Source organism: Emericellopsis atlantica, assembly GCF_019669845.1.
Source record: "Emericellopsis atlantica unplaced genomic scaffold F5Z01scaffold_7, whole genome shotgun sequence".
NCBI classification, from domain to species: Eukaryota; Fungi; Ascomycota; class Sordariomycetes; order Hypocreales; family Bionectriaceae; genus Emericellopsis; species Emericellopsis atlantica.
Window position 1 is genome coordinate 735576 of NW_025764709.1, and position 16837 is coordinate 752412.

At 56.6% G+C, this 16837-nt stretch overlaps 7 protein-coding genes across 7 annotated transcripts; 5 read left to right on the forward strand and 2 right to left on the reverse strand.

Moving 5' to 3' along the window:
- Nucleotides 1-151: 151 nt before the first annotated feature.
- F5Z01DRAFT_650134 (chromosome segregation protein Csm1/Pcs1-domain-containing protein) lies at nucleotides 152-2037 on the reverse strand. Its single transcript, XM_046263139.1, has 2 exons — nucleotides 618-2037; nucleotides 152-564 (listed from the first exon to the last, which is right to left on the reverse strand). Exons 1-2 carry the CDS (start codon nucleotides 1777-1779, stop codon nucleotides 350-352), a joined length of 1377 nt encoding a protein of 458 aa, XP_046120349.1. The 5' UTR covers nucleotides 1780-2037; the 3' UTR covers nucleotides 152-349.
- Nucleotides 2038-3681, forward strand: F5Z01DRAFT_650136 (P-loop containing nucleoside triphosphate hydrolase protein). The gene is made up of 4 exons (XM_046263140.1): nucleotides 2038-2347; nucleotides 2403-2664; nucleotides 2715-3087; nucleotides 3138-3681. Exons 1-4 carry the CDS (start codon nucleotides 2288-2290, stop codon nucleotides 3637-3639), a joined length of 1197 nt encoding a protein of 398 aa, XP_046120350.1. The 5' UTR covers nucleotides 2038-2287; the 3' UTR covers nucleotides 3640-3681.
- On the forward strand, nucleotides 3682-5681 carry F5Z01DRAFT_650138 (Cys/Met metabolism PLP-dependent enzyme-domain-containing protein). The gene is made up of 2 exons (XM_046263141.1): nucleotides 3682-5307; nucleotides 5366-5681. The coding sequence occupies exons 1-2, from the start codon at nucleotides 4048-4050 to the stop codon at nucleotides 5456-5458; spliced, it is 1353 nt and encodes a 450-aa protein (XP_046120351.1). The 5' UTR covers nucleotides 3682-4047; the 3' UTR covers nucleotides 5459-5681.
- F5Z01DRAFT_509842 (WD40-repeat-containing domain protein) lies at nucleotides 5360-8178 on the reverse strand. The gene is made up of 8 exons (XM_046260339.1): nucleotides 7497-8178; nucleotides 7364-7437; nucleotides 7232-7306; nucleotides 7025-7171; nucleotides 6811-6972; nucleotides 6691-6750; nucleotides 6538-6638; nucleotides 5360-6481 (listed from the first exon to the last, which is right to left on the reverse strand). Exons 1-8 carry the CDS (start codon nucleotides 7699-7701, stop codon nucleotides 5746-5748), a joined length of 1560 nt encoding a protein of 519 aa, XP_046120352.1. The 5' UTR covers nucleotides 7702-8178; the 3' UTR covers nucleotides 5360-5745.
- Nucleotides 8179-10634: 2456 nt separating this feature from the next.
- Nucleotides 10635-12638, forward strand: F5Z01DRAFT_672414 (uncharacterized protein; the record flags this gene model as incomplete). The annotated part of the gene is made up of 3 exons (XM_046264809.1): nucleotides 10635-10662; nucleotides 10715-11011; nucleotides 11065-12638. 3 exons carry the CDS (start codon nucleotides 10635-10637, stop codon nucleotides 12636-12638), a joined length of 1899 nt encoding a protein of 632 aa, XP_046120353.1.
- A 351-nt stretch (nucleotides 12639-12989) lies between these two features.
- On the forward strand, nucleotides 12990-14506 carry F5Z01DRAFT_650155 (uncharacterized protein). The gene is made up of 3 exons (XM_046263142.1): nucleotides 12990-13230; nucleotides 13283-13853; nucleotides 13906-14506. Exons 1-3 carry the CDS (start codon nucleotides 13155-13157, stop codon nucleotides 14153-14155), a joined length of 897 nt encoding a protein of 298 aa, XP_046120354.1. The 5' UTR covers nucleotides 12990-13154; the 3' UTR covers nucleotides 14156-14506.
- A 934-nt stretch (nucleotides 14507-15440) lies between these two features.
- Nucleotides 15441-16835, forward strand: F5Z01DRAFT_650160 (class I glutamine amidotransferase-like protein). The gene has a single exon (XM_046263143.1). It carries the CDS (start codon nucleotides 15621-15623, stop codon nucleotides 16704-16706), a length of 1086 nt encoding a protein of 361 aa, XP_046120355.1. The 5' UTR covers nucleotides 15441-15620; the 3' UTR covers nucleotides 16707-16835.
- Nucleotides 16836-16837: the final 2 nt, after the last annotated feature.

Here is a 16837-nt window from a genome sequence, read left to right on the forward strand (position 1 = left end):
TTGGGTCCCGGCCATGCAGTCTGCCAATCAGCACAGCTAATCCGCGGCAGGCATGGCGTCACGTTCCCGCAGACCCCTGAGGGGACCTGAAGGGATCGTAGGCACGGAATTTGGGCGTCACGAACCCCGATCCTGGGGATGAAAGTTGGCACCTTGATGAGCAACCTTGTGGCGCTATTAATTATTCATGCAGGAGTTTTGATTCACATCAGAGCTGGGTTGTATGGAGGAAATTTGTGATCATAGTGGTATCACCATACATTCAAACGCCAGTCGCGCTCAGGGTATCACGCCAAACCAACGCCTACTACAGCAAATAGAACCATCCGCCTTTGTACCTGTAACTAACTCATTCGACACGCTCTGTTAAAGACTTGATGACGCGCGTGTAGAATTTGGAGGCATGCGGGCGCGGAAACGTAATCTCCTCCACGAGGAAATCGGGCAGCACGGCCATGAGCTCGCTGTCACGATCGGGGTTGAGCTGCGGGAGGTAGGTGTACTGTACATCGTCGTAGTTGTCCGCCGCATCTGGCGAGCTGAGAGCCAGTTTGAAGTGCAGTGCTGCGCAATCAATGTCAGTCGCCATCCGTATATCTGCTTCGACACCAACTTACTGCCGTTGCGCCCTGTCTGGAGGCAATCAAAGACCTCTTCATCGTCCACGTGCTTCATGCCCCGGATGATCAGGCCTGTCAGATCACCATACAGGTCTTCCTTAGCCTGAGCGGCTTGCACAACCTCAGAAGAGACGCCCCTGTTGCCCGCCGCGTTGGGCTTCAGTGCACTGCCCGGTGCTTTGATGTTGGCTTCTGTGTTTCGCGCCGCCGTCAACTTGGTATTGAGGGTCTTGATCTCAGACCTCGCATCAGTCAAGCTGGCGGTAAGTTCGGTGACCTTGGTCTGGAGCGCAGGAATCTTAGCCTCTGCAGCCTCAGCTTTCTTGGCCAACGCGGTCTGCGCCGCCAGCTCCGCCTTGAGCTCAGCAATGAGCTTGTCCGCGGTCGCAGAATTCTCCGTAGCCTGCTTCTTAAGACGCGCGTAGTTGCGCTCTGCTTCTTTGACGCCCACGTCTCGCAGCTCGTTGTGTCTTGCTTCCAGACTGCTGTACTTCTTTGTAAGATCCCCCAGTCGCCTGCGCAAGGTGGCATCGTTTGGACCGTCTTCGGCCATTTCTTCCATGCCATTTTGCTCTTCTACCGCAGGTTCCTGTTCCATGTCCTCGTCAGGGCCTTCCTCTGGCTCTGCATCGTCGACTTCCATAGCCTCTGCTGGGAGTTCCACAGACACTGGGTCCACTGGTGGGGGTTTCGTCTTCGCCGGTCGACCTCGACCAGTTTTTGGAGTCGGTGAGCTTGATACATTCTTCTCCTCCACTGCAGCTGTCTTGTTGAAGGATTTTGGCCTCCCTCGTCGCGGCTTGGCCACTACCGGGGTGGGCTCGTCAACCTCTGCCTCTGGTTCAGGCACTGGCTCAGGTTCAGGCTCCGGCGGCGGCGCGGTGTTCGAAGGTCTGCCCCGCCGTCCTGTTGTCCGTGTTCCTCGTGTAGCTGCTCCTCTGTCTGCGCGTCCGGCTGGTTGTTTGCCCCCTCGTTGCGCGGGCTTGGTGACTCTGTTCGCGGTTGCGGGCGGTCGTCCTCGCGGTCTTCCTCTGGTTGCATTTTGACTTATCGCGCGTGCTGGATTGGACTCGGGCGCGTCAAAGCTATCCAAGTCAGGCTCGGACCCTGATTCTATCAGACTGGTGAGCCCAGTGGCTGCTTTCGCGCGTGGGGACATCTAGATTTCGCGAGACGATGTTGGCGGAAGTCTGCTGTCGGACACAATATGCGGTGAGATACACGTTAATCGCGATACATTGTCGAAGTTCAAGCGCGCCCAATTCGCTGCAGAAAATTTCGTGTCGATTGTCTTTTTGGAGCCTCAAGGAAGGTGTCGGTCGTTGTGGTCCACGTCGCAACGTGAAGCCCGTTTTCCCAACCCGGCAGAATGTCAACAAGCAGCAGTTGTGCCTGTTTAATGCATGTCGCATTAGCAATGCATAAAATTGGGCCGCGCTTCGCTGCCCATCCTCGGCGAACCTTGTGGCCAACGTCCAGCATCTGACAACCAAGCTTTCATTTCATGTTCCATTTCTTTCTTCCTCTGTACTACTGTAGTTGATCTGCTACTTTTCTCCGATGCTTCTCGAATGCCACGGCTCAACTCAACAGCAATAGACGAATCATAGAACCCTCCACCGCATCCGCCATACGATTTAGAACCCGACAGTGTACAACCACCCATCATGAGCGACCGACGGAAGCTGGGCGATACAGCTTTGGATGTCTTGCTCTTCGCGGGACTGGTAAGTGGATTTTGGTCGCATGGCTTTGACAAAGTTCCTGACGCGACGATACTAGATGGGCGCCGGCCTCTATGTCTTCAAGACGTTCATGAACCCGTTACTCAGCAATTTGATCGACCCAGAAAGGGAGAAGCAAGACCGAACGAGAAACCAAGCCAAAGCGCATCTTGAGCGCCTGAATCGGCGGCAGCGCTACGAGGAGAATGGGGACGACAGCAGCGGCACGGGTCGCATGCAGGAAATCCAGCTGAACGAGTACGAGAACCTAGTCGCGCTCGAGATGGTGGCGCCAGAGGACATTCCAGTGGGGTTTGACGGTGAGTTCAATATTCTCCGAGACAGGTTCAAGCAGCTTATGGCGGCGCAGATATCGGCGGACTCGATGCGATCATTGAGGAAATCAGGGAGGCCGTGATCTACCCGCTGACCATGCCACACCTATACTCACATGCCGGATCGCTACTCTCCGCGCCCTCGGGCGTTCTCTTGTTTGGCCCTCCGGGATGTGGCAAGACAATGCTGGCAAAGGCACTTGCGCACGAGAGCGGTGCCGCCTTTATCAACCTTCACATTTCAACTATGACGGAGAAGTGGTATGGTGACTCGAACAAGATTGTGCGCGCCGTCTTCTCGCTGGCCCGCAAGATGCAGCCAGCCATCATCTTTATCGACGAGATCGACGCGCTACTGGGCACTCGCAGGAGTGGCGAGCATGAAGCCAGCGGCATGGTAAAGGCAGAGTATGTAGTCCCTCGCAACAGATGTACGGGCAGATGCTGACGACATGCAGGTTTATGACACTGTGGGATGGGCTGACTTCATCGGACTCTGCTGGTAAGCCTGCGCAGATCTGCGTGCTCGGCGCAACGAATCGCATCAACGATATCGACGAGGCGATCCTGCGCCGCATGCCAAAGAAGTTCCCCGTGCCCCTGCCTGGCCGCGAGCAAAGGCGCAAGATCCTCCAGCTCGTGCTACGCGACTCCAAGATGGACCCGGACAACTTTGACATTGACTACGTGGCCAAGGTGACGGCAGGCATGTCGGGCAGCGATCTCAAGGAGGTGTGTCGGGACGCGGCCATGGCGCCCGTGCGCGAGTATCTCAAGGCACACCGCACCAAGGGACAGGCCATGCCTCCCCCAAATCCCAGCCAGTTCCGCGGCATCAGGAACGATGATTTCCTCGGGAGGAGAGGGCAGGGCGGTGTGGCGCAACGAAATGCAACCAAGCAGCCAGAGAGCGACGAGTACGAGGATGTGGAGGAGCTGCCTGTAGAGCAGGCAGACTGAGTATTACATACATAATAGAGATACTAATACCTGTCTCGGATCAAGAGGTTCTCCTCATTCTCAGTTGGACGACGCATAAGATACCTGGTAGTCGGTCCCATGGTGCACAGTGTGCACGTACCGTGCATATCGACAGAGGCTACTGTGCCAGATCACATCATCCGACGGCCGCCATGAGCAAGCATGACTCCGACCTTCGGACAGAGGTCGAATTTCCCCAGGTTTGGGACCGTTCGCTGGCTGCTAATCTACCTCTTTGGAGGCGGTCACACTATCTCTCCCTCCCCTTCCATTCCAATTCCTCCATCTCGACTCCCACCCGGCTTTCAGAATCAACTATTGCTCATCGCAGCCACTGGGTTCTAGGAACTACTGCTTCATCTCCATCCCCACCACCCCTCCAGAGCCATGTCGACCCCTCCAACCAACGGCAATGGCAGCAGCTCGACCAGCAAGCCCAGCAACCCGCTGAAGCGAGTCGATCTCGACGGCCACGATCTGCCTCCCTCGCCCGCCCCTTCCAGCCCTCGCAACGGGCGGCGGAGATACGCATTGGCGACCGAGTTGGTGTACACAGAGAGCAAGGACCAGTATGGCGCGTCGAGCGTGCCCATCTACCAGTCCGCCACCTTCAAACAATCCACAGCCCAGGGCGGCCAGTCCGAGTACGACTACACACGCTCCGGCAACCCCACACGGACGCACTTGGAGCGACACCTGGCCAAGATTATGAATGCCAACCGGGCGCTGGCCGTTGGTTCGGGCATGGGCGCGCTCGACGTCGTCTCGAGGCTGCTCCGTCCTGGCGACGAGGTGATCACCGGTGACGACCTCTACGGCGGCACCCACCGTCTCCTCACATATCTCGCGACCAACATGGGCATCGTCGTCAAGCACGTTGACACCACCGATGCCGAAGGCGTCCGGTCACACATTACCGACAAGACGGCCATGGTGCTCCTCGAGACCCCGACGAACCCCCTCATCAAGATTGTCGATATCCAGACCATTGCGAGGGCTGCCCACGAGGCCAATTCCAAAGCCATCGTTGTCGTCGACAACACGATGCTGTCGCCCATGCTCTTGAACCCGCTCGACATTGGCGCCGATGTTGTCTACGAGTCGGGCACCAAGTATCTCTCCGGCCACCACGACATCATGGCCGGTGTCCTCGCGGTCAACGACACGGAGCTCGGCAACAAGCTCTTCTTCATGATCAACTCCACAGGCTGCGGTCTGACCCCCAACGACTGCTTCCTCCTGATGCGCGGCGTCAAGACGCTGGCGATCCGCATGGAGAAGCAGCAAGCCAACGCCCAGGCCATTGCCGAGTTCCTCGAGTCGCACGGCTTCCGCGTGCGGTACCCCGGTCTCAAGTCCCACCCCCAGTACGACCTGCACTGGTCCATGGCGCGCGGCGCCGGCGCCGTCCTGTCGTTTGAGACGGGCGACCCCGCCGTGTCGGCGAGGATCGTCGAGGCCGCTCGCCTCTGGGGGATCAGTGTCAGCTTTGGCTGCGTCAACAGCCTGATCAGCATGCCCTGCCAGATGAGCCACGCGAGCATTGACTCCAAGACCCGTGCGGAGCGACAGATGCCCGAGGACATTATCCGGTTGTGCGTGGGCATTGAGGATGCCGACGACCTGATTGACGATCTGTCCCGCGCAGTAAGTTTCCAATGAGAGATCCCTAACAAAGAGCTTCCCCTGACTGACTTCTGCGTAGCTTGTGCAAGCCGGTGCTGTCACCGTCACCCTGGACGGCTTCCACGCCACTGGTGCCGCCGAGGAGGTCGGAAAGGCCCCTTTGACAGCGTAACCAACCAGACATTGCATTTTTGCACATTTTAGAGAACATTCAGCATACGCAAAATACCAAAAGACAAGAGGGTAGAGTCCGTTGGACAGGGTGGCGTTACGAACTGTATTTCTTCGAATCTGGGAGTTGCTTCGGACTCAAGCCGAACAGGGTGTTCACGGGCGTCATTTGTGATAACGATAGGGAGACTTTATCCTTGGAATCCAAGACCATCAAACATACAATGGCCTGCTCATGACAATTCAATCCCGTGTCCCGACGCTATGTGCCCAAGCCAAACGGCTAGACTAACTACTCGTGGTGCTCGACTCCTGCTGAGGGGTATGCCATCGCCGCAACATCAAAACACGATTCAAGGACCCTGACACGACACACCACTCCCCATTGGGACTCCATGAGATCTGCCTTCCGAAGAAGTCCGGTTCCAACTTATTGCTGGCTGACCTCGACCTGGGGACATTGATGGTCACATGCGGCTCGAGGGCGTGCTGGCCATCCACCATGGTGTACTTGTCATCCCAAGCTTCTCTAAACTCATCACAACTGTACGAGGCCGCCGTATCGGTGGCCGGGTTGCCCGTGTCAGGTCGCAGCCATCGTGGTAGGTACTTTGCCTCTTTCCTCTTCTTGCTCTTACGTATCAGGGTCGAAATGCGGTCGTACTCCACGATACGCTGGAGACTCCAAAAGTACACGCTGCCAGCCGGGTTGGCAAAGGTCAGAATCGGGTGCTGGTCTGGCTGGTGGTGTAGCTCGAAGAAGGTGTAGAAGAACTCGTTCACCTTGGGTGTCGAGAACTGCATGCGTCGCTCGTACTGCGTGGGACACTGGCGCGTGACTCGGGGCACAAAGGCGGACCGCGTGAGTTGTGAAGGGTCCTTGTTGCCTGGTCTGTGGATGGCTGGCAAGGGGGCAATGTCGGTGTCGGGCTCATCCTCAGAGGAAAACCCCATGATTTTCCACATGATGATCACGTTGTCCTGGTTTCCCTTGGACAAGATATAGTCCCCGAAAAACGCAACGCTATGGTAGTTGTCAGCCCATCTCGCTCGCTCTCTCAAAGAAGCCAAAGGACTTGCCAGTCTACGATGGCACTATGCAGCGCAACCGTGGAGAAGTGAGGCCAGATGACCTGGGCAGGGCTATCCACGGGTGCAGTAGGCAGCTCGGGGACCAGCCACTGCGGGAAAATGGTAAGCCCTTGCTGTCTGGCGGCGTCGATGCTTACTCACCAAGTTCACACAAGAATCTATACCGCCGGATACGATGTAGCGGCCCTTGCTGTGCCATGCCTGAACGCGTCTACAGTCAGCACAGGTGCTCGCTTGATCCTAGATCTAAAGATTGCTCACCGCAGATTCCACGTCAGACTTGTGTCCCTCTCCCCCCAAGATGAAGAGACACGGCTGCTCATTGTGAATTGGGTCAAAACTCCAAACTCGCACCGTGGTATCTGTGGAGGCAGATAGAATCAGCTCCGAGTTGACTGGACAGGTGTTGAGGTCGTTGATTCCCTATCTGCATGTCAGAGGGGGCCTTCTGATTCACTGGCAATCATGTTCTTACGCCCCCGTGACCGGAAAGTGTCCTGTGTATCCGCCCTTTGTTGATATCGTAGACTTTGATCAACGCGTCTTTACCTGCCACGCACAGATAAGGTACGCTTGTGCGTCGATCTAGAATCCATGTGCATGTGTACAAGAGGGCGCCTGGCTTGTCTGTGTCAACACTGCGGGAGCTAGTCATGTCACGGCTCTGCTGTGGCTTACGTACGTCGGCATCGCGAATGATTGTGAGGACCTTGCCGTCGCCTGATTCTTGGCCTGCTGGAAGTCGGTATATGACGATCTACGCGGGAGACCTGTTATTGGAGTCGTTGACAGTCTAGACGTAGCGGCGACCCACGTGCTTCTTGGTGATGACTGCGAACACGGGCGCGTCAAGTGACTGGTAGGGGCAGAATCTGACAGCCAGCGCCTCTTTCATTGAACTTTAGCAATTGGTTTTCACTACCACTCATGTAGGATGTTCGTCTCACCGGGCACTTCGGGCGGTTCCTGTGAATCGGCTGATGCTGAGATCGATTTGCAGTCATCTTCAAATCTCCACATGCAACTGGAGGAGAGCTTGGGCAGCTCGTACGCTTCGTGAGAACCCCATTCTGGCGGTCGTCGAAGTGGCATCCTCGGGTCCAGCTCTGGTAAGGTCTGATCGGAAGATGTGAGCCTTGCCGCCGTTCGCATAGGGACCTTGGCGAAGAGGCACGCACGAGCTGCATGCACAGTCCATGGGCAAAGTGCGCACGGTGTCTGACTCTGCGCGGGACACTGTGCAAGTGACCTGTTGGCTGTTACGCATCAATACAGGCGCCAGACCGGGGCCAGACCCATGCCTCACATCTCCTACCTTATTGCATGGGGCCTTGGCCTGTGATTTGTCGGCTGCCCGTGTAGTAATTACGGCTGTAGGTACAATGACGATTGCCTCAGACGGACAGTAGGGGCTGATATCAAGAGCGGACTGCACCTTAGAACGTACAGTACGGCACTTGTTTGTTCGATGTACTCCGTATGGTCCTATTAATTGTTAGAGGCACTGTAATGAGTAGCAGCGATCACTACCAGGCAATCAGCTTTCAGCTGGATCCGCGCCCAGGGTCTAGGCACCTCCAGCCCCAGCCTCCCAGGCTACTCCATGTCCGCAACAGGGAACAACAACAAACGTCTAATAAGCGCGCGAGAAATTCGTCAAAAAGGTCATTAGTTGACAGGTCCTTTTCCTCTTTTCTCCCCAGGCCTGCAGTGCTCTTGGGGTGGAGGCCAGCGAAGTCCGCTTGAAGTCATCTTTCCATGTGTCGGTGACCTAGCGACTGCTTTTCACAGGTCCAATTCTTGTCCAGTCTGCTGCAGCTGTCCGGGACTAATATGTCCTGTGTGACACTTGTTGAATCAACGCCAGCATCGGCCAATTGACCAGCAAAACGCGAGCAAAACGTCAAACAAATGCTCGTGTGTGATGACGTATATACTCCAACGGTGGGCATTCACAGACTGGGGTCTCGCGAGTCATTGCTGGTTGGAACCGTGCGCTGCCAAGGTCAGTTTCTCAAGCACGATACCGCACCTGTACGGATAGGGAAACTTTTGGATCCTTTTCGTACCGAGTATCATTCCAAGTAATAAAGACTGTGGTTGGCAGCGCTTGTTGTGGCTGCTCTCGCCTCCCAGAGTCGAGACTCACGCGCGCGATGGCAGTGCGCGAACGTGAATATGATCAGCATGCTGCATTGGGAAGGACAGAGGGTGCCTGGCCTGCCTGAGACGCGGGCAGCCTGCAGGCTGCACGGCTGTTTGAAGGCGGCTGTGTGCTCATCATACTTCCTTTACTCGCCCAAGAACCTTGACAGCGCCACATATGAAGGGATGATCGCACTGGTAATACCTGCTCGTGTGCTTCTTCTGAGGGCTGCGCAACTGAACTTGAACTTGAACCGAGGAGGGTGGGGGCTCCAACAGGTGGGCCGTGGCGTTCCCGGTTGGCTTACATCCGGATGTCTTGCGCTAGGGGACCCCTGAGAGGCTGAGATAAATCCATTGCCGGTATATTGGTAACCTACCTACATAGGTAAGGTAAAGTACGTTAATAGTCTACCTACGGCTGTGTAAGGCAATAATAATAGGCTGCCTAGGTAGGTACAGTACTCCGTAGCGCGACTGGCATGCAAAGTCCTCCTCGCTTCGTCCAACGCCAGACGCACATTCTGCCAGCTTCGGACAAAGGCGGCAACAATACACGTAACCTTGCCATCTGTAACCGAGCGCGGACTGGAGCCCGTTGTCGAGATGACATGCTGAACTTCCAGCGCATGAGGATATATATGCCCGCAATCGCAGATGGCGTACAGTGCTACGTAGTACGTACGTATATTGGCAACATATTACCTGCAGAAGCCTCTTGCAGAGCCGGCTCATGCCTGTGATGACGGACGACACGGACTCCAGTCGATGTAGGTACATGCCAGGGCGCGCCATACTGTGTGAGGGCATACAGATACGCACTGTCCACCCGCCGAAGTTGGATCCAGTTTTATACTGTCGGCCTCATAGATTCAGTGACTGGAGCTCGCGTTCCGCCCCGGTTGCTCCGTACAGCACACTGAGTACAATTTTACGCGCAGGATGTGTGTGCTGCATCCTGCTTTCGCTTCGACTGGAGCTGCAGAGGCGGACAAGGGTGCGGCGGCCGGCATTCGCACGCAGGCACCACCACATAACCAACCCCAAGTCGTCAGGTCGCTCCTCATCATCACACCACTTCTTCTCTACTGGACCCTGGACCCAAACCATCAATTGCTTGTAATTACTCGTGAGCTACAGGATTTCTTCTCCGAAACAAAGCTTTAACTGCGGTCCTCGTCACGACTCAATGATCCGCGGCAGATCTACAGAGTACCCTGCTTGAATTCGTCAGCTCCCCCACCTGTCCCACACCGTGCCACCCTCCTACACACTGTAGTTCAAGACTACTACGGACTAGCAAGAAGCGCGAGCGTAAAGTCCGCTTCGTGGGCCGTTACTTTTTGCATCACTGCCGGCAGGACGCTGTCGGAGAGAGTGCCTCGATTGAGATAGCTTCGCCACGTCCGAACACTAGAGGCTATCGGTCCGCATCGCTTAAAAACCCTGAGGTGACCGACCCTCAGAGGCAAAATGGGGCCAAGGACGTTTGTCCAACCTACGGGCGCACAACGCTGCTAATACTGCACCTTGCCGCGACTCACAACGAACACTCTGACACCTGGTTCTCGTCGAACGGTGGAACTTGTTGAACCCCGACCCGCTTCACAAAAAAGTCAACTCTTGGTGTTCTCCTGCTGAACGAGTATCGGGACGATCGACAGGTGCTTGTACCCTACGGAGACTTCTCACGGCGTTTTGCACCAGATTTGTCTCTGCTATTCTCGCGGAGCAACACTCCCTAGTACCAACACTGGTCTCTAGGTACACCACACAGGGTTGAAATGAGTCGTTGAGAACGGCTCGAACGATTCGTTGCTAGAGTGCATACTCTTCACAGCTCTTTTAGGGGCTAATTAGCACATAATCGTTCAGTTTTGGCCTTAGGAAATAGAAAGACCTATTTATCACCATCGTCCATCGGACTGCCATCTTCCACCATGGATCAGACCTTTATAAGTATACACGGTAAGACTCCAAGGTGCTTTTCCCATTCCAGCGGCGAGTCTAACCAACATAGATCTCGGAGAGGGTGCCAACATCCTGTTTGTGTCTGACTCTGTTACAGACATACTCGGCTACCATCCTCAACAGGTTGTCGGCAGGTCATGCTTCGATTTCTTCCATCCCGAAGAGGTGCAGATGGCACGCAAAATATACGCCAGGGACATCAGACTCGACAAGGCAGCCGCTTTAAACTATCTCAGGATCCTGGGCGCCGACGGTCAATGGATCAATTGCGAGTGCTGCTTCACTATCGTCCACGACGTGCTGGTGGCTTGCACCAGCATCTACCAACGAAGTGAACGGAGCGAGCGTAAGTCTAGCACGGGTACCCTCACCTTGACCACCGCTTACCCACACCCGCAGGACGTGCCTTGGAGGCTCCTCACATTCGCCGGCTGTTCGCCTGCTCGTCCATGGACCCTCGCTACTACATGCTGGAGCATCTCTCGTACAAATTCGAGATGCCGGCCACCGTCCACGAACCCCGAGCGGCCCTCATCGTCAACCGCTTCACCCGATCGCTGCGCATCATGTTCTCGACAGACGCGGTCGCTTCCATTCTGGGCATCCCCGCCCCTGATCTGCAGAACCAAAGCTTCTACGAGTGTATCGATGAGGCTTGCGTCGAGGAGGCCTTCCAATGTCTGGAACGCGCCAAAGCTAATGACTCCATCGCCTACCTGCGTTTCTGGTCTCGGGACCCTCGGCCTGCGGAGGAGGTGGACAGCGAGACGGACGGCGACACGGAAGACGAGTCCATGGTGCAACGAAGCGAGTCCGACTCGCAGGACAGCCATGGGGGCGTTCGACTGACCTCGGACTCGGATGACAATTCGCAGGCTGCTGCCGGGGGTCGTCTCAGCACCGGACCGCCAAGTACTCTCTATTCCTCCGCTCGAGAGAGCCGTCAGCGGTCTCTTTCTCGATCTCCGATGGACCAGGAGGGGCAAGACGGCGAGGTCCGGATCAAGCGCTCGGAATCGGAGCCGCCTCTGCAGAGGCTGTCGGAGATTCCACAGCTGCCGTCCGAACCAGCCCAGTCGCACGATGCGCCTGTAGCGTCGCAAGAATCGCAATCGACGGCGAGGCCACGACGAGGCCAGCGCCCGTATCGTTCTGTTGAGCTGGAGGCTGTTGTCTCCTGTACATCGGACGGTCTAGTGGTGATCCTGCGCCGTGCAAGACCCGTGCCGGAGGACCGTCGCGCGCCTCATCGTCAGACCCTCAGCCGCGGACAGTTTGCTGCCCCATGGGCTCACCAGCCCACTCAAGCCAGCTACGCGCCCGAAACGGTCCACGAAACCCGCACAGGGGGTCGTGCAGCGCGCACGTATGGCTACCGAGCTGTTCGTCCGCCGTCGCCTGTCCCCGAGAACACCCTCCAAACCATCCGCGAGTCAGCTGTCTTTGCGTGGGCCGTGGTCGGCATCAACGAGAACCTGGCCGACTATGCACACGGCAATCCCCGTGGCGAAGCTGTCCCCAGTACCTGGCAGGATGGGCAGCGCGAGCTGTCGGCCGAAGGACTTCGACGCAGGGCCTTGCGCAGGAGGGCCATGGGACGCGATAGGCGCAACAACCGCAATCGGCAACCGTGTAACAGGTGCAATGGGAACGCGCCGTCCACATGCCCGCACTGCGGAGCTACGACCACGACCACGACGACCCGTCCCAGTGTGGCTTGTGACTGCATAGACTGTCGCGTGCGAAGACCGAGGGCGCAACGACCTGGCCAGCAGTCTTCTGGAGCGTCTAGCTCGTCCAACATGTCGGGGGAGTCCTCGCGTCGACATGGCTTACGCACTCGTACCTCCATGGGTAGCTTGTCAACGCCGACCAACAGTGGCTGGTGGACGAGCAATACCACGCTGGATAGTATGGGTGATTACACCCATCGTAATGGTGCTAACGACTGGCCTATGGACCATGATCTGTAAGAGTACGCAATTGGTGTTCAGCGGAGCAGGAGTGTCTGGGTTGTCTAGGGTAATTAATTGAGTTGATGGTCATAATGAGGCCTACGCAAAGTCTGGTAGTAATTGTGGGCGCGCGTGCGTTGATTGTGCAATCCCAACTGCCTCCTCATTGCCTAGGAGCTTTAATAGACTATACCACTTGATTATCCTGTGTTTGTTCAGTCTTAATGTGAGCGATGGCCTAGCAGTGAACGGGAGATGTGGACAGTGGACAGTGTTGGTCACAGTCGCAACTGACCCTGCGCACAGTACGCTCTTCACAGGCCCCTGAAGCTGGTGGCAGGAGCTTGGACCTCTTCTGAATTCTGGAAACGTGGAAGGACCGCGACGACAATAACGTCAGCTCTCTGATCATCACCATTGACCTCACCTATCGACCATAGAGCGCAACAACTCTCGTGCCTTTCTTCGACGTCAATTTTCGGCCGCAGCAATTTCGAATACACATCTCGATCCCAACGCACCCGGTCTGTCGCGATGTCTGCCTCAAGCGCAAGGGATGCCTACCACAATCCCAGTCTGGAAGACGACGACTTGATTGATCCTGATGACGGTATGTGAATCGACAGATGAGCGTCGCAGAACGAGGCACTGACTTGCACCAGCTGATCTGAACGATTTTGACGATCCCCTCGGCCAGCAATCATCCCGACAGCCACTGGCGGGCAACATTGGGTCCGGCGGCTCCTCGTCGCGTCCCTTGAACGAGGGCTACTTGACCTCCCGCATCCCCGGCGAGGACCGCAGCGCGCCGCAGAACACCATTGACGAAACGGTATGGGAGACTCTTCGTCGCGACCTGCTGGCCGTCTGGGCCAAGCTGCGCGAGGTGCTCTACCCCAAGTACCTCCTCGGCGGCACCATGTTCGACTCGGACGGCGGCCTGCGCGGCGCATACTCCAACATACGAGGCGCGGGCATCACCGGCACGCGCGAGGAGCTCACTGGCCTGGCGAGCCGGGTGATGGACCCAGAGGCCCTGCTGCAAAGCAACATGACGCCCGGCCTGCGCGACTGGGATCTTTGGGGCCCGCTCATCTTCTGCTTGCTGCTGAGCCTGCTGCTGAGCATGCCGCACCATGAGCAGAGGGATGAGGTCTTCAGCGGCGTGTTTGCCATGGTTTGGCTGGGAGAGGCTATTGTCACCTTGCAGATCAAGCTCTTGGGCGGAAACATGTGAGTATCGCGAGGAACTGCTGAGACAGGTTTTTGCTAACGATTTACACAGCTCGTTTGCGCAGAGCGTCTGCATCATCGGCTATACACTGTTCCCCCTCGTCCTCGCCGCGCTCATGTCGGCTCTGGGGCTGCACTGGATCGCAAGGATACCTGTCTACATTGTGCTCATCGGCTGGTCTTTGGCCGCCGGTGTGAGCATTCTGGGCGGCAGCGGCGTCGTCAAGAACCGTGTCGCCATCGCCATCTACCCTCTCTTTGTTTTCTACCTGGGTCTTGGCTGCCTCTGCTTCATTAGCTAAGCGGCCATCCCGTAACGTCGGCGTTGTATGAGATGAACTCGCGGTCATGTAACCAGTAGAGCTAGAGGCGTTCATGCTGGCATCTTGATGATTTGTATTCTTACGAAATAGCAATATGGATACAGTGATAATCCGTCGCCGTGTGAGCGCTGATCTATCGTGGCCTTCTACGGTCTTATCTACGTACCTTAGTCAGGGCCGACGATATCGGCGCCTCGTGGTAGCCCAAAAGGGTTAAGGCTAAACAGCGTGTCATGGTCCCCACTATCTATCAGCGGTCACGGCGCCCTGCGATGTCAAAAAAATGACGGCAGCCAATCACGGCAAGGCCTTTTTAGTCTTACTAGCTTTGGGCGAGCACAGTGAGTGGCTCCTTCCTTTATCTCTGGCCTCACCACAAAATCGCCTTTTTCCCTCGAGCCTCTTTTCTTCGACTCAATCTTCTCCTCCAAACAGCCCCAGCAACTCATTACTATTAGTCTGAGCACCCTATCGAACTACGGCCCTGGCCAATCTTCGTCTTGTCTCATTTTCCGTTGAATCCGCCCTTATGAACGGGCGCCCGTCAGTCTTCACTTCTCAGGTAAGAAAGACTACACTTCCTTTGTCCTGCGTCCTCATCCCCGAAGCTCGCTCCCAGCGCACCCCACCATCACCAATAACCTCATCTACCTCATCGGTGCCCTTTACAAGCCATTGAGCGCTGGCCGAGTTTGCATTTCTGTCTTTACTCTATTCTTGTTGCATTCACAGTGTCAATTGGCGCATATCACTAACGCGCGCGCGCAGGATTATCTGTCAGGTTCGTGGAACCCTCACCAAAACTTGACTCACCGCCACCATCCTGCACCGGATGATGGGGGCGGTCAGTCAGGTACAGGGACCTCTCATGCCTTCATGTACTAACAGTAGCTGCCATAGACCATCTGTGGAGGTCTTTGTCATCTTAGAGAAGCCCGCCTAGCTACCGTCTGATCTACCTACCTTCTTCTCGACCTTTCCCCATTTACACCAACCCACCCACCAACCACATTCAAGATGTTCTCCCGACTGGCCAACAACGGCGCCAAAGAGGCCGTCCACCACGCCTCTGGCTCCCTTGCCAGTAACACCAGGACCGTCGCCGCTCTCGGTGTCTCGGGCATCAAGACGGCTGCTGCTCGCCAGACTGTCACCGCTCGCAATGGTCGCCAGACCCGCGCCATGGCCACCGAGGCCGCCAATGCCGGCAGCAAGGGTCGTGATATGCCCTTCACCCCCCGTGCTGCCGAGTCTGCTGCTCAGCTGCCCGCCACTTTCTCCGTTCGCGTAAGTTGATGTACACATGCTCTATGACATTTGACGCACGTGCTGATGCTTTTTCGTGCAGAACGGACCGGTTTTCACTGGCACAGCCTTTGGTGCCAACAAGAACATCTCTGGCGAAGCCGTCTTTACGACCTCGCTCGTCGGATACCCCGAGTCCATGACCGACCCCTCCTACCGAGGCCAGATCCTGGTCTTCACCCAACCGCTCATTGGCAACTATGGTGTGCCCAGCAAGGAGCGTGACCAGTGGAACCTTCTCCGACACTTCGAATCCCCCCATATCCAGTGCGCCGGTGTGGTCGTCGCGGACGTGTCGCTCCGCTACAGCCACTGGACCGCCGTCGAGAGCTTGTCGCAGTGGTGCGCTCGTGAGGGTGTGCCGGCCATCTCGGGCGTCGACACCCGTGAGATCGTCACCTACCTCCGAGAACAGGGTTCTTCCCTCGCCAGGATCACCATTGGTGACGAGTACGATGCAGACGAGGACGAGGGCTTCATTGACCCCGGCCAGATCAACCTGGTCAAGCGCGTCAGTACCAAGGCTCCCTTTGTGGTTGAGTCCCCCGGCGCCGCCTACCACGTCGCTCTGATCGACTGCGGCGTGAAGGAGAACATCCTGCGCAGTCTGGTCCGCCGTGGCGCCTCTGTCACAGTCTTCCCCTACGACTACCCCATTCACAAGGTCGCCCAGCACTACGACGGTGTCTTCATCTCCAACGGGCCCGGTGACCCGACCCACTGCCAAGACACAGTCTACAACTTGGCTCGCCTCATGGAGACGTCGTCGATCCCCATCATGGGCATCTGCCTCGGTCACCAGCTCCTCGCCCTGGCCGTCGGCGCTCGCACCATCAAACTCAAGTACGGCAACCGTGCGCACAACATCCCCGCCCTCGACCTCACCACCGGCCAGTGCCACATCACCAGCCAGAACCACGGCTACGCCATTGACGCGAGCACTCTCCCCAGTGAATTCAAGGAGTACTTTGTCAACCTGAACGATGGCAGCAACGAGGGCATGATGCACAAGACCCGCCCCATCTTCTCGACCCAGTTCCACCCCGAGGCCAAGGGCGGACCCGAGGACAGCTCCTACCTGTTCGAGAAGTATCTCCAGAACGTCCAGCTCGCCAAGGAGAGCCAGAAGGTGTACAAGGACAACCGTCCCACGCAGTTCATCCTGGATCTGCTCAGCAAGGAGCGTGTTGGTGTCGAGCCTTCGCCTCTCGTCAGCCGAGCTTAGGGGAGTGAATTGGGAAAGACGCAATCGGGGCGCAGGGTTGACCAAGAGGAGTTGGAATGTTCTGGGACACACAGTAATTCACATGCCTAATTGATTTTGAATGGAAATCTAGTTCTAGTAAACGTTGAATC